This window comes from Amblyomma mixtum, chromosome 3 (genome assembly GCF_055824585.1).
Source record: "Amblyomma mixtum isolate Tamu chromosome 3, ASM5582458v1, whole genome shotgun sequence".
Lineage (NCBI taxonomy): Eukaryota > Metazoa > Arthropoda > Arachnida > Ixodida > Ixodidae > Amblyomma > Amblyomma mixtum.
The window spans coordinates 21,662,883-21,679,532 of record NC_143014.1 but is presented as its reverse complement, the minus strand read 5'-3'; the positions used below and the strand labels follow the sequence as shown (position 1 = coordinate 21,679,532).

Here is a 16,650-nt window from a genome sequence, read left to right as displayed (position 1 = left end):
CTATTCACTGTAGCAAAGCAGACATTTGGGCTCGTTGGTGTGAATTCATGGTGGAAAAAACAGCGCAAGCTGAGATAGAAAACATAGAACAAGAGGGGAGACACTACAAGCGCTGACTCGCAGCTAAGGTTTATTAGAAAAAACAGAACAGAATATATACAGTAACCACCCACGACTGCGTACGTCATAACACCGGGGAAACAGATTACGTGCATGGCGTGAAAGATGATCTAAACAGGAGCAGCGCGCGTGTGCACCCGGTTATTTAAGTACCTAAATTCCAAATCTGACAAGGCCACTGAAGGTTCACTGACGCACCGTTTGCCGTTTTTTCGAATAAAGAACGCTTCCATCAACTCCCGGGTCACCTTATCTGAGTGGCGAAAAAATTCAGGGGGCACTTTGACTGTCTAAAGTGGGTAGAGGCGGAAGCGTTTTCCGCACCACCTTCGCTGTTTCTGTGGCACTGGTGGCGTCACATATATTTGAGTACTAATTACTAAGTGATGGCAAATCACTAATTAATTGTTAATTGCTGATTAATGCCTGAATACTAATTAACTGCTAATTAATTACGCTTAAGCTTCGCCTTTAGGAGTGGAACGCGACAGCGCGTTGTAGCGCTGCGAGCGAGTCCACGGAACGCCACCACCCGTTCGGCGCGATGCCTTGCCCTTTGAACGCAACGCTTTTTGAGGAAAGGAAATGGCGCAGTAATTCTCTGTCATCTCGGTGGACACCTGAACCGCACCGTAGAGGAAGGGAGGTGGGAGTGAAAGAAGATAGATAAAGAGGAGCCGTAATGAAGAATATGAAAATTGTATTTGAGGAAAGGAAATTACGCAGTAACTGTCTCACATATCTCGGTGGACACCCGTCAAAATTCAGGGGGCACTTTTTTGACCTAAAGTGTGGTCACTGATGTGTGGTTAAGATGTTAAGCTTCGCCCCTAAGAGTGGAACGCGACAGCGTCTTGCAGCGCTGCCAAGGAGTCCATAGAACGCTATCGCCCATTCGGTTCTACGCCTCGCTCGTCGGTAAATTGGTTTTTGAGGAAAGGAAATGTATCTGTCTCTCATTTGTCGGTGGACACCTAAACCTCGCCGGAAGGGAATGGAGGAGGATGAGAGTGAGTGAAGACACCGTATTCACTAGACGCGCCTTTGTTCATTCCAAACCATCGAGCTGGCATGGCGGAGTGGATAGCGTGCTCGTCTCTCACGCCGAAGACCGGGGTTGGATTCCTGAGCTCCACCAATTTCTTAATCGCTTTTATTTATTTATATAGCGTGACTAGTAAAGCTAATTGGGTAATTAAGCAATTAACTAAGCTCAGTCCCACTTACTTGGAGCATCACTATACGATCCCTTCAATTGGTTGTATGGTTACTAGCCAAAGTGCAATTGGCCCCGTTTGAAATTCGCGCACTGTGACGTGACGACCGTTTCCACCAATTGAAAAGCGTGACATTTTCTGTCGACAACTGCTGCTTACAACGATGAGACATTAAAGGCTTCCGCCTTAAAAGCACATTAGTTTTCGGGAAAAGGGGTGTGCATTTGCAAACCCGGCAGTGTGCGGGAAGGTTGTCTCGCGAGTCACTGCCGAGTAAGTTGCGGTGCTCAAAGAGCCCTGCAGCGAAAATGGCTGACGTTCTGAGGGTGTTCAGTCAGTTCGGCAGTGGTCCAAGTTATACTGCGGAGGTTTCTGTTGGCAACGAGCTACGCTTTCTTGACATGTCATTGAGAGCTACTCCGGGACACCTTTGCTGGATGTATCGCCCGCGCACCGTCAAGCCACTCCTCGGTTATGAGTCAGGGCACTCAAAACTGATCAAGGACGGCATTGCTTTTTCGAGCCTTAAGGCCGCCACACCTAGGTCGTGCCACCACCGTGTTGCGGAAAGTGTGTCAGAGCAAGTGGTACGTTTGAAAAGTAGTGGTTTTCCCGACCACCTCATCTCCAGGGCTGGAAAAAAAGTCCTGAGGTGGGTTAAGATAGGGGCCAACGGAAGAGGCCGTGTTGACAGTGAGCGCCGTAGGCCGGCTGTCATTCCGTACGCTCAAAGGCTTTCCCATGGGTTAAAGAGCGTGGCAAAAAGGTACGATGTTAGGGTGGTGTTCTCCGCTCCTAAGAAGCTCGCTGCAATCTGCCCACAAGTGGACCAAAAACTGGCAGCTGGTATCCACAAGAATCGCAAGGCTTGCACAACAAAACATGTGTCGCCTTTCATTCCTTGCAAAAAGGGTGTTGTACGAGGTCTGTTAGAAAAGTATCCGACTTTATTTTTTTTTGCGAACACCTTATGGATATGAAACAAGCGCGCTTACAGCAGCCGACCTTGAACCCTCGTGCGCATGCACGAATTTTTTCCCGCCTGCCGATAGCGTCAGTCGCTGGGAAGCAGCGTTTGAGTGAGGCAGTGCGCAGTGCTCTCGTCGGTTTTTTGTTGCAAGGAAAATGGCGGAGCGAGAGGAGCAGCGCTACTGCCTCAAATTTTGCCAGAAACTTGGCGATAGCCAAGTGAAAACCATTCGAAATGTTCAGACGGCTTTCGGTGATGATGCTATGAGCAGCACACAGATTAAGCAGTGGTGCAACTGGTTTAAAGACGGCCGCACATCTGTGGAGAGAGAGCCACGCTCCGGTCGGCCATCAACATGCCTAAATTACCAGGTAATTGCCGAAGTGAACGCTGTGGTGACGCGGGACTGTTGTGTGACTATCCGAGAAATTGCGGAAGAAGTGGACATGAGCAATTTTTCTGCACATTCCATTATCACCGAAGATTTGGCCATGGAGAGAGTTGCGGCGAAATTCGTGCCGAAGCTGCTGACGGTGGAGAAAAAGCAGCTTCGTGTTGAAGTCTCGCGGGAGATGCTGGATTCCACAAACAGTTACCCTGACTTCACCGACGCCGTAATCACTAGTGACGAGTCTGGTGTGCGGGTACGACCCGGAAACCAAATCCCAGTCGTCACAGAGGACGCATTCCACGTCACCAAGACCAAAGAAGGCCCGCCAAGTGCGCAGCAATGTCAAAGTGATGCTGACTGCTTTTTTGACTCCCTCTGTGTGGCACACCACGAGTACGCACCCCACAGGATCAAAGAATGACTAAAGAGTACTACAGGGATGTCCTCCATCGCCTAGTTGGTGCTGTGCGGCGCAAGAGACCGGAATTGAGGTCAACAAGAAATTGGCGCATCCCTCGCGGCATTGCCCCTGCACATTCCTCGCATTTGATTCAGACTTTTCTGGCGAAAAACCAGGCTCCTGTAGTTCAACAGGCTTCTTAATCTCCTGATATGTCCCCCTACGACTTCTGGCTGTTTCTTAAAATCAAGAGGCCATTGAAAAGAGCGCGATTTCAGAAAAGAAAGGACATTATGGCTGAAACGACAGCAGAGCTAAATTCCATTCCGAAAAGGGCCTTTTCGGAATACTTCCAACAATGGCAGCACCACTGGTAGATGTATATGGAGCCCCAAGGAGACTACTTTGAAAGTTATTAGGTTTCCAACGCTCCAGTTATGCCAGCTTTTTTTCTTTGGCCAAAGGTCGGATACTTTTCTAACAGACCTCGTATATCGTTCGCCACTGTCTTGCGGTAAAGAGTATATCGGGCAAACGGGGCGCTGTGTAAACGTAAGGCTCTTTGAGCACCGCAACTTACTCGGCAGTGACTCGCGAGACAACCTTCCCGCACACTGCCGGGTTTGCACATGCACACCCCTTTTCCCGAAAACTAATGTGCTTTTTCGCCACTAAGATAAGGTGACTCGGGAGCTGATGGAAGCATTCTTTATTCAAAAAAACGGCAAACGGTGCGTCAGTGAACCTTCAGTGGTTTTGTCAGATTTGGAATTTAGGCACTTAAATAACCGGGTGCACACGCGCGCTGCTCCTGTTTAGATCATCTTTCACGCCATGCACGTAATCTGTTTGCCCGGTGTTATGACGTACGCAGTCGTGGGTGGTTACTGTATATATTCTGTTCTGTTTTTTCTAATAAACCTTAGTTGCGAGTCAGCGCTTGTAGTGTCTCCCCTCTTGTTCTGTGTCTTCTGTCTCAGTTTGCGCTGTTTTTTCCACCTTGATTCTATTCCAATCCTGCTTTTGTTCAAATTCTTAATCTATTATGATTGCTTCTTTTATTAATTTTTGCTGAGTCCGTGTTAACCACTTTCATATGAGCTATGCCATTCTCAGTCCGGCGTCTCACTCCTCTCCCGTACAAGTTGAGAGGGCGGAGAGAGGGCGACTGGCAGGTGTGGCAGATGTGGTCATGTGCCAGGTGTGACGACGGCGGTCGCCTGGTTCACGCTCCAGCGAGGCTTATCGCATAAAAGGCTGCAGAAAGCTTCTGCTCGAAAAAAGCACGAGCGTAATGGAGAGTGAAGATAAACGGTGCTCCAGGAACAGCAGGAATCACTCTGGGCGGCCCTCACTGCTGTCTCGAGTGGCGGACATTCTCCAGGACCCTGCGCAGCACGGCCGTGCGGCCAGCGTCCGCCGGCGGCGCCGAGAACCAGACACTGCGCTTGCTCTGCAGCTCGGCCGTCCGCGGAGGCAGAGCCACGGGGGGCTTTGCCCACGCTGGGGTCCTGCTGGTGGCGTGTGGGTGCGGCCCGCCGCTGAATTCGGGCGCCACTTTCTGCGGAACAAAAGCACCACTGTCAATGTCGGAAGTGCAAGATAGAATCTATGGCTGTTGTAAACAGTGGAGGCAACCAAACCCTACCCTACCCTACGACTCCGCGCATTCAGAGTTAATAAAAAGAAGCACTGTTGAAGCTGCCTTCAATAACGCGCTGACCAAGCCTTGTGAGCACTCTCTAGAGACTAACTTTCAGAATCATGCCCAAAGAATGCTTCATTCTGGTTAACCGGCAATGCTTCTCTCCTCTGTAGCCGAGAAAATGCTAAATGCCGTGCAAAGCAACAAGCGCACTTCGGCGAACGAAACAGATCGGAACAAAAATTGGCCGTCATACCCTACATTTACCAGGATTCCCAAAATTTAAAAATAATTGGGAAAAAAGCAGGAGTTGATGTTATTTTAGTCCCGCCAAAAAGCGCAATAAGGAATAAAGATCCATATGACTCGTGTGCCACGGAAGTCATCGATTCCATTCCTCTATCCTGCGCCAAAAAATACTTTGCACAGACAGGCCACTACGAGAAAAAAAAGACTACAGGATCGTAATTTGAATGTGAGGGGTAAAAATCTAGTAACTTGGCCATCCACTGTCGTGACTGCTCACCCTGCAAGCGCCACCCTCCAAACTTCACGAACACCACAATAATGACAGAAAACGAGAACTGGCTCACTCCGGATGTAATCGAAGCACCCATCATTGACAACCTAAAAGCAGGCTCCGTTAGCGTGCCGCCAATAGCCCTTCTGGCAAAAAAAAAAAACTACAGAGAATATTTACTACATTCGAATGGGAGCGAAAGCACGGATTTGTGCTACGTAGAAGACGACGAGGAGCAGGCAGTGCCGCGGGACGGAGCAGATTTGAGTTGAAGGCGACGCTCTCCCACAGCGCGAGAGTGTGGTGCAGTTTAACACGAGGCGTGTTGGCTGCGTCGATAGCCTAGTCCGGTTAAAAGTCCAATCCTTCGTAAATGTTTTTCCTTTCTGTAGAATAAATACCATGAAAGAAAAAAAAGCGGCGATAGCCTAGTGGTCTTGCTGAGCGGCCCTTAAAGATGTGTTCGTGCAGGCGCGGGTTCGACTCCCTGTTATGGATATTGATTCAATTTCTTTTCCTCTTTTTCGTGGTTTGACCTCTAACTCAGCTGAAGGTCAAACTTACACGGTCCGCGATTGAAGCCCGAGGTCCCGTAGTGAAGCTTTCGCTTCAGAAGAAAAGACACACTTGTCTCGGTCAATATGATTGCATTTCATTCCAAGCCACCTTCAACCCTTTGCATACCCCTTGCAGTTCTCATCTTGTCACTTTTTGGACTGTTGTCACTTCTTGAATTGTTGCCTCACTTATGCAATCCTTTTACATGCTTTAATCGCCTCATTGAGTTTTTGGCTCTGTTGATTGTTGGCTCAAAATCCTTTTATCTGTTTTTACCGCTTCATGAATTTTTTGCCATGTTAATTGTTGCCTCATCTATGCAATCTTTTTGCCTCTTTTTATGCCTCGTTTTAAGCCTTGCTATCGTCTTTTTGACGCAGCCTTGGCCCATTTTCTTGCTTTTCTTTTCTCGCGATTGTCTACGTGCTGGTTTTCTTCTGTTTGTAGGGGTAGAGCACTCCGTGAATGTCTTATCACAAATGGCCACTACAGATTGTCATCTTCACACATGTGACAAAGGCGCTCTTGCGCGTGAATGTCCGTCCGGTAAATATAAGGCACGGATCAAATTCATTCATTGATTTCTGAAAAAAAGCACACAGCTCATCTAAGAATTCACTGCCATTCATATTGAGCGTCTTATATATTGCAAATAAAGTATAATATAAATTTCCTTTGCAAATGAATAGAGTGGCCGCCTCTGCGTGAACAAAACTATTATGAATTCTATAAGTCAACAATTCGTTCCTTACGAACACCATTACGCCATCTCCTTTACGATTGTCACAGTACAATGCATACCGAGAATAGCCAAACAAGGCAAATGCACATTCTCTCGACACATCTATATTAACATAACATACAATAATGATATCAAACAGAAGCGCAGGAGTCTTTAGCAATAATCCCAATTCATCATAGTATTTGTCCAAACGTCTGATAATGGCATGTAGCAAACCAAGTTCATGGCTCAAATTTGCACCACTTTTTTACAGTTTCAACGCGCACACTTCGTAAGCGAAATGAGTTGAAAGAAGCGATAATGGCTTCTCAAGGTCTCTTCCTGAATAGATAATAATTACCGATGCACCCTCACTTTTTCGAACAAGGATTTTCCTTGCTCACAGAAGACAAATGAAACCACCGATCTTTCGAAAGCTTCTTGCATTCTTGACGGGTTTTCAATTATGTCGACATTCTCTGTGCTCAGTGCACGCTTTCTTGTCTGTTCGCTCTGCGGATCAGGCCACGAGGGATAATAATCGACGGAATCTTACATTTCTGTGCCCTGAGCCGATGCAGCTCTTCTATCACCAGTCGTTCCAGCGTCTGTATGTTCAGCATTGTGCTCAGCTCAGTCAGAACTTGGTAAAGGTCCTCATTACGGGCCTCAGGCCGCCTGCGTATTTATGTTTCTACGCCTTGTGTAATTAATGTTCAGCGCTTTCAACACGACCGTTCAGCCTAGCTAGTTCAGCGTTCTTTTCAGCAAACTTTTGAGTAAGTTATTCAGTTTTTCTTTCAGTTTCCCCATTTCATTATCATGACTACTATTGTTCGACAAAAGTTCGTCGTACTTGGAATCAAGCATTTCCCATTGCTTTTTCTACTGCCCCTGTGGTTGTCTTCTGTTTGTCGACCTTGTTCTCAAGGGTTTCCAGTCGGTTCGAAATTTTGCAAGCTTGTCGCTGAAGCCTTCAATCATGGTAATAGAGATGCTGTCTTGCCGGACGTGGTCCTTCTCTTCTTTGTCTCGCCGTCACGTTCACTATCGGGTGCATTATCCACCCATTTCGACTCCTTGAACGCATCACATCTGCATGTTCCCCTGATCCTAGGCTTTAAAATCTGATTTAGTTGTACCTGAACACTAGCCAATGTGGAATGACTTTTCAAAGTTCCTGTATATTAAACGCAGCATCTTTTCAAATAGCCTTCCAACATGACAACCACTGTTCAGGGGCCACTGCTGGTCGCAAACAAGGTGGAGTCCAGAGGACCGAAGAACAGGAAAAGCATCGTGTATATAACAGCAATAAGACAAGCAGCGATCTCAACTTTCGATGCTCCACCTGACTTCGGAGTATAGTGTTTCGCTGCTTCCTTTTACTGTGCTCAAATCCTGTGATCCATGTCGTTAGTTCCGCTGTAGGCGGTGACGGCGAATTTATCTGTCCTGGCTTCGGTGCCTCTATCTTGATTCCTAACTCCCACCCTTCAGCAGGAACATCCGACCAGGAAGGCGCACACCGACGCCGAATGGCAATAAGACAAGCAGTGACTTCGGAGTGTAGTCTTTCGCTACTTCCTTTTACAGTGCTCAAACCCCGTGATCTATGACGTTAATTCCGCGGTGGGCGGTGACGGCGAAGTTATCTGTCCTGGCTTTGGTGCCTCTATCTTGATTCCTAACTCCGGCCCTGAAGCAAGGATCATCCGACCACCGGTGCCTCCAAGGCAAACGCTACATGAGAGGACTAACCAGCGCATGCGCCGGAAAAAACCTTGAAAGAAGAAAGTGCCTCAATGAAAGTCTTCGTGAGCACCAACAAAACATGGAAACTTACGCAGGCAGTTTTCATGATGACAGTGATTTTTTAGGGCGCAAAGGCATCTGCGGCCAAAGAGCGCCATGGCACAAGGTATTTACGTCTTGCTCAAGGTGGGATCAAAGACCCATTTTCCAAGCATTTGACGCAGGGAGTTTTCAAGCTTTGCACTGCAAGACGTGTGGCTGTGTGCCTTTTCTGGAAAAATGCTCAATCGTTGCCAGAAGCAGATATTAAAGGGTTCCAGAAAAGGGTGCATGAGGTTGGCAACAAAAAAATACTTGCATTATGTAGAGCATAGGCCACTGAACGTTCATGCCGCGTACATCAAAAACGAGCAGATAATTTACAATACATTTTCAAAAACTACCGCTCCTGAGCCGCGCGGCGAACAGCGGCGGTGAACTTCCGCGCGAATCCGCACTCACTACGTCATTTTAGCGCTCGTTACGTCACCAGCGCTGGGCCATCATTGGTTCGCCGTGTCAAAGTGAAAGTAAAACGTTCTTGGGGGCTAGTTGGTTCATTGCAGATAAGAGTAGTACTGCGCGTATGGGACAGGGCAGGAGAACTAGGAAACACAGACCTGTGCTGTCGTCTGTGTTTTCTCGTTGTTTGTTCACGTCCATTGCAAGCCCTGGGATAGACGCATGTCAAAAATGCATCATTTCTGACGATCGTTGGCCTATACCGAGTTGCTGGTGGAAGTGATGACTGTGATACAAGCAAATTTCATCCCATAGCCGCTTTGGTGGTGCGGCTACTTGGTGCAGTTCGCCTGCCGTCTGCTAGCTCCGTTTCTGAAGGCGTGGTGGAAATCGAACATATCTTTTATTATGGGAGGAGTTCGCAGTAAAGCGATGTGAAGAGTAGCCCTTTTATTATAGCACAGGCAACCTCCGAAGCGCCGTCAGCTGCGGCTTCGATGCGAAACCGGCTAGGCCTAGCGACGGCTAGGGCAGCCTGGGACTAATGCGCAGTTCGTCGCCCGGTATTGCCGCAGGCGGCGTCTTTGCCGAAAGATCCACTTTTGCACAGGCATGTTGTCGTTGCTCGAATCTAGGAAGCATCCTCTCTAGTATCATGGCTGTTTTGTATTTTCTTGTGCGAACGTGAAGTACATACATACGCCGAGCATGCCGGCCGGCCGGCCAGCCTGGATCCCGTCTGCCGGTGTTATTAAAGGAGCTAAAGAGTTTTCTTGACATAAATAATAAACCCTGGGAAGAAATGTGAAAAATGTGTCATTTTTTAGGATCGCTGAAAAATACTAAGCTGCTGGTAAAGGTAACAACTGTGATACGAGCAAATTGCTTGCCACAACCGCCTCGCAGCTGCCGCTGCCCCGACGTTGAGGTCCGGCTCACCTGGCGCCCGCTAGCTCCGCTGCCAAAGGCGTTGCCGAAATTAACCATACTATTATTTTATTGTGAGATGATGCTGGTGACAGTAAAGCGATGTGTAGAGTTTGCCTTTTATTATAGCGCAGGCGACTTCCGAAGCGCCGGCCGCTGCGGCTTCGATGCGAAACAGGCTATAGGCCTAGCGACGACCACGGTAGCAGCAGAGCTCGTCGCCCGGAGCGCCAGCGAGCGGTGCCGTTGACGAAAGCTCGCAACATAAGCAGGCATGCTTTGTCGCCGCTCGAGTATAGCTGGCAGTCCTTCTGATAACAAGGCGATCCTGTCTTTTCTTGTGATATTTGTACACCATCCCAAGCAGCACTCAGGCACTGCTGCACGGCGGCGAAGTGCGACACCGGAAGTGCGACACCGGAGCTTGGGTAGAGCGGCGCAGCAATGCTTACCGCTCCGTGTGTCCCTGCTTGCTGTGGGGCGGCAGTTCGCAAGCGACGATCGGTGCGGCACGTCAGCCAAGTTTTCGCACATGTGTCCCCTGCTTAAGGCTGAAATCCCATTCCGGCACTCATCCGCAAAAGTCGTTCCTTCAGCTCGGGGTTGTCACGACACAGCTTGATACCCGCAATGATCACGGTGGCGGATTCAACAGCGGAAATTTCGAAAGGTCGTTTGACCCCACGATGACCCCACCGAAAAGGATGACTGGCTGGGAAGTGGCCGATGAAGCTCTTCCCACACTCGGCTCGGCGTGAACGACCTTCCCTTTGGTCCCCGCAAGAAGCGATCGACGATGGACAGAAGACAGGGGAGGAAGGGATTCACCGCGTCGGAGAGGAACCGGAACGAATCGGAAGAAGCCTGCGAAGCTGCGGCCGCGGCGCCAGCATGCCCTAAGCCACACCTGTGTTCGATAGACACGTGCTGCTTGCAGTGATGTTGCACCGCAGTGCGAAGGAGTTGCGGACGCGTTTCCTCCTCGCCAGTTCCCACGCGTGAACTCTGCCACAGGTGCCTTCGATTGCTGTGCAGTGCCGATCTGTGCGTCGTGTCGAATTGCCACCTGGTGAAAGGGGCGGAGCCTTAGGGTATTTAACCAGCGCCCTAATGAGAACGAATGCTCTGGGCCTTGGGTAAAAGGCTCATCCAGTCGCTCGACGTCATGAACTCTTGAATTTTTGACTCTTTGCTCTTTTGTACAGTATGTAAATAAGTGTCTTAATAAGTGCCATTAAACCTGCTTGTTTTCGTATCCCCAACCTTCGAAGCTTCAGACCGTTTCCTCATCCCGGACGAGCCCCCAGGGAGACGCAACAACTGGCCATGCTACCGAACCTACAACAACTGTTGGCAGCGGTGGGGTGCTGCTACCTCGAGCCGTAAAAGGGTCCATAGTTCGAGGGAAGCCGCAGCGACGGTTGCAAGACACAGGTGAACACAGCAGACAGCGGGAACGCGAGCGAGCGAAAGAGCGCGTCAACCGGATGTAAACAAACCGATCTCGTCGATGAATTATTTGTGGGCGGAGCATGCATGGTCCCGGCCTGTAATCTTTATTTTTTTTTGTGGTTCGCTGCGGTGTACGAGTTGAGAGAGAAAAGGCTGGTGGTCATTTTTAATAGCCATTATCTCTGGTTCCACACAAGGTACATAAAAAATTTTTGTGGTAGGATGATGAATCGTTCAATGCCTATCAGTATTTCGACTTCTCTTTGCCTACATGGCCACCTTTTCAGGGACCCTTTAACTCTCGAAATAATAGAAGCTGCGCAGATCATTGCTTTGGAAGATAGATTTGTTAGCACGCCTCCTTTCGCTGTCAAAAAGAGAGATGGCCTTCTTTTAATCCGAAAACTGGTGATTCAGTTTCTTTCCCTTGTTGTTCTCTTTCATGGTTTTTTTTTTCTGGCGCATGCGCCGGTTAGTCGTCTCATGTAACGTTTGCCTCGGTTGTCTGGGGATGTTTGTCGGAAGTTACCGCCTGTGATGTGCGCATCTGTTCTTTGTCCGTCGTCTTGGTTTTGTGCTAGCCCTCATGCCATGGACAACTAGAGACATGAATATCATTTTCTTGTGCCCGCGGACGCTGTTTAGCAGGTAATGCTTTTTTAGTACGCGAGCACTACTTAACACGGTCCTCACCAAGAACCTTGTGTGAAGCCTCGGAGTAACTATGGTAAGCGCGGGTATGGCGATAGTATGGCATAGAAAGAATGCATGAAGACAGTTCAGCGACTGTGTCCAATTCTCAGAAGTAGGTTAGTAGGTTGTCGTTAGACCAACTGACATAAATCCATCAAAGGAAGCATAAAGGCTTTCTATAAACTTGAGTCTTCTGAATATTGGTGGCCGATTGTCGAAAGACTGGTTGTTACCAAGAAGTATAAAGATAATTAACAGACCTTGAATTGTTTTTTAATAATTTCTATTACCATTTTTGTAGACTTGCTATACAACTTTGCTAAAAATATTTTCAAGTGCTCACTGTACTATACACATGGGGGTCTCTGCATTTCGCCTCCAACGAAATTCGGCCGGGACTCGATCGCTCCTCCTTGGGTTCAGCAGCCAGACGCCATAGCCGCTAAGTCATCGCGGCGGTTGTGTTGAGTGCAAAGGATCATACGTGATCAGTGCATGCGCAAGATGGATTAGCTAACAAATTGCACTTGCACTGAAGCTTTCGTCGTGTATGTACATTCTGCGTCCCTTGCTCTGTCTTGGGTTTTTTCGTTCGCTGAAAACCCCAAGTTCTACCCAGCCGCGCGAAAATACATCACGTACATCCCCTGTACATTACAACGCCCACAGGTCATGACAGCGCAGAAAATAGACACAAAAGCAGTCAAGTACACGTGCACTGCTCCACTGTCCCGGTGGCCACTGACCTTCAACAGCCGGGGAGAGCAAAGCGCCGTTGCTGTGCAGGTGGGCATCTTGACAGCAGCACTGGGCGCCCTCGTCTGTGAGGTCTCCGAGTCGTAGCCGGACACGGGGCTCTGCAGGATTGAGGGACTGTTCTTGCTTTTGCCGGGCAAGAGGAACTGCCAGCGAAGAAGGCGCAGCATTTGATACATCTGACTGCGTCCTGCTCTGAAGTGACCAAGGAAGCCAAGTTATCAGTTCACCTAGCCGCCAGAGGCATGCGTGACAAACAAGCTTCAAGTGAAGTCACGGGCGCCATTTCGTGGTACAACAGCGCACAGCTTGAGTGCTGCAAGCCGCAGTGTGTAGTAATTGGACATGTGTGCGCCCTTTCCTGCGCTTCATGTACGCAAGAATGGTGGCCACTGTGACTTTTGTTTGTTGACCTTTAGACATTTCCTTAGATACTCCCTATGCGGGTGCCCGTAGCGAGAAATCTCCGTTCTGAATATTTCCTTAAGCCGCTCTTGTACCCCTGTGCTCAAGGCGGTCTTCGGGACACCGTTGGAAGTGGACTGTCAAGTTTTCTTGAACAGCGCGAGAATGCGTTCACGAGCGAAACTGGAGAAAAAGTAAAAAGGAGCACCAAGGACAGCGGCGGTGCTCCAAACAACAAAGGAGGGTGGTAGCATCAGTGAAAGGTGCTGCAAGCAACGCACTGAAATTATGTGTGATTCCATGGTCGTCCGGAAGGAGGGCAAAGGGGGGCGAAGCCAGCGGAAACATCGCTAAAGGCTGGTTCACATGCAAGCGGCTGCGCACCGCGTCGCCGGAGAAAATTTTCAACTTTTTGGAACCTCGCCGCTCGAGCCGCGCGAGCTGCCGTGACGACTCAAAACAGGTTTTTGCGCTGCGGCGGGAGGACTCGCTAGCGTCTTCGCTTGCATGTGAAACAGGCTTAACAAAAAAAAAAAAAACAGATGGACACCGCGTCGAACACATGTGTGTTTAAACTGGCCGAGACCAATTCAAATAGTATGGCTAAGTTGCTATGGCGCGTCATAGAATATCCTACGTTGCTGCTGCAATGGATTTCACGCTGGCACTTACTCTCGGTGACCAAATAGACCGCAAAATTTAAGTCGGCACTACTGTCGGCCAGTGCCATTCCTGTTTCATACCAGGCGATTTCAATTCCAATGGGATCACCACGATGATGGTGGTGGTGCTGGTGGACACTCACAGAAAGGCTGTACGCACACAACGCGGATAAACTTAGAAGCAGGTTAGTGAGCCGCCACCGTCGCTTAGCAGGTAGAGCACTGCACGTGACATGGGAAGGTCGTTGGTTTGGTTGGAACCGGCGAAGTGGTGTCTTCTCTTCTACTCTATGCAAAATTATCTTCTAACCGCAGTGACCATTGCAATTAATTTCCCACTCTAATCAACATGACCGTACAAATAATAAACACCATAGACTTATTTCGTGTCTATGACCCAACGAAGCTCCAGCTTCCCTACTGTTCACATTCTCAGCCACATACGACGTACCACGGAATTCCTTCATGCGTCTAAAGCACACGACTGTAAAATAGAACGGGCCAGTTTGGGCCAACTGAAACGCATGCAAGGCGAAGGGCATCATCGTTACTTTACACAAAAGCGCCATCCTTTGCGGTAGATTTATCAGCAAAGGAATCCCGGTGCCTACCGACGGCCTAGTTGGTGCATGTCGGTAACACAGAGCACCGACTTGCATGTGGTGGCTGCGATAATCTGTGGACGTCGAACGCAAAATAGAGCAAGAGAAAGGTGGCCCAGCAGAATTTGTATTAAGCAATTAAGACGTTCAAGTCTGCGCTGTGGGTTTGTGCTTTTCTCGATTTTTCGCGCAGCTTTCCGAAATAACCCTTTCTTCCGTAAAGTCACAATAAAGCGTGTTACCGCCAGAATCGCTAAACACTGCGAATGGGAACCTTGTCGATCGTCCCCCAGACCTGTCGCTGCGAAGCTATACGTGGAGGCCCACCTATACTTGCAGTCAACAGCGTTCACTTGACAAGTAAGCGTGAGCGAGTGCGCTGAGCAATACCAGAGCTCGCCTGAGCGGATACTGTAAGCATGACCATTCGCATGTCATTGGAAGGCCATCTTCGAAAAACTTAGCGGACACTTAAGTTCACCTTAAGAGTGTGGCGAGATACCGTTAAAGAGTCCCTACGGTTGCCTGGGGGCCCCCGATGCACCCGTTCGTAGACATCGACAAGCTTGTTGTCATCACATAATGCTTAATTACACACAATCGTCATTTAATTGGTGACGCTAACTAGTGACCCTAGTTCACTAAGTGTTCCTGTAATATAATTCGCCTACTGTAAGGTATCAGGTGGTCGTACAAGGCCTCTATCTATCCCACTGAACGAACTTTCTCAGTGGTGCACAGATGGTAGCGTGCCCGGCTCCCGATCCAGAGGACAGATTCCGCTTGACCACCTTTTTTCTTTTCAACGAAACTGCTTTTCTAAGTCTCGACCAGTCAGGATATTCCATTCACGCCAAAGCTGCCATTAGCGCCGTACTGGACCTTCAACGGGATTCGAAATGTCCAAAGGCCAAATCCTCCTGAATACCAAGTCCCTTGTTTCGGATGAGCGAAAAAGGCCTACGGGTGCCGCGCAGAAAGCTCACTGCGACCTTCGTATCGCGGTTACTGCTAGCTCAGAGAGAAGGAGCAAACAAAGTATCAATTCGGCTGTCAGCAACGCGCGATTCGCGTGCAAAACGGACCGTTCAGATCAACCTTTACGCGACGGAGCACGCCTACGAAAGCGACCAAAAAGGTGTGGTAGGGGCCCATACAAAGAAGAAGCCTGTTATTGCCCTCGGCAAGCAAGGCACTAGAGAGAGCAGACGTATGGCAAAATTCTTCTAAATTTAGCTTATTCATGAGAAGACTGCGCGTAGTGGCGGTTCTCCCGTCATAATAAACAGTTCGCAGCTTCCGTTAGAGTTTGGTTTTGCATGTATGAAAGGTTTGGTTTAGGTTTATGGGGTTTAACGTCCCAAAGCGACTAAGGCTATGAGAGACGCCGTAGTGGAGGGCTCCGGCAATTTCGACCACCTGGGGTTCTTTTACGTGCACTGACATCGCACTGGCATGTATGAAAGGTAAATGTGTGCTGTCAACACACTCGCGTGCAGACAGTGCTCATGAGGAATTCTGGGAAACATGCAGAGATCAGCTCACCCTGTAATTCTCGGCGTATCACCCAGGCCACAGAATGCAAAAATATGAATAATTTTCATTTCTGCTCGCGAACTACACAAATTGGTATAGCAATTGCAGAAATGACCTTTCCCTCCATATTTATCAAAGCGAAGTGATACTGCCGGCTGTCAAAGCTGAAAGAGAAATTCATGCAAAAGGTAACCCTAAAATTCATGCGGTCGTAACGCTGCAATGGGAGGTGACGCATCAGTTTTTAATTTCGCTTTAGTTTCACTCTAAGCGCTTACGTATTTGTGCGCAGTTCAGTTATCCTTACACGTCCAGAAATGAACTAAGTTTGCTGGACTGTTTTGCACTGTAATGATCTCTTTCTCACACTTTTTTGCACTTTCGCAATGAACGGGTGATAAAATGCCTGGGCATTACAGGGCTAACTCCACCAGCTGAGCGAGCTTGCGCAGCGATATTCGCAGCGTGGCGGCGCACCTCGGCGTACGGCTCCACTTGGCAGAGGTCCAGGTGCTTGGCGCTGCTGGGCACCTCTCCCTGTGCTCTGCGTGAGAAGAAACACCCGCTGCTTACTACCGCTCATGGCATGTGTAGCGTCTGTGTAGCGCTATGTTCTCCTACTGATATGCGTAAGACACCAGACTGTCAGGAAAACTGTATGAGAAAGGAGGCGGGTGTGTTCACTTTAATATTTTCGCTAGAATCGTATCATACGACATGTTATCCTCCGATGACTTCTGGCATGAATTAATCCAGTGTTAGCGTCCACAAGCGTAAAAACGTGGTACTGACGCCGACTTTCGAAATCCACTAGATCGT

The 16,650-nt window shown here is 48.8% G+C and overlaps 1 protein-coding gene across 5 annotated transcripts in view; it reads right to left on the bottom strand.

Moving 5' to 3' along the window:
- Positions 1-3,792: 3,792 nt before the first annotated feature.
- The window catches only part of LOC149349408 (protein FAM184A-like), a 152,474-nt gene continuing 139,616 nt past the window's right edge, over positions 3,793-16,650 (bottom strand). For all 5 annotated transcript variants that reach the window (XM_089578311.1, XM_089578315.1, XM_089578314.1 and 2 more), the window contains 3 exons: positions 16,309-16,375; positions 12,617-12,727; positions 3,793-4,659 (listed from right to left, as the gene is read on the bottom strand). In XM_089578311.1, coding sequence (XP_089434437.1) covers positions 4,450-4,659; positions 12,617-12,727; positions 16,309-16,375 — 388 coding nt within the window. In that variant the 3' untranslated portion in view covers positions 3,793-4,449. The remainder of the gene's footprint in view (positions 4,660-12,616; positions 12,728-16,308; positions 16,376-16,650) is intronic.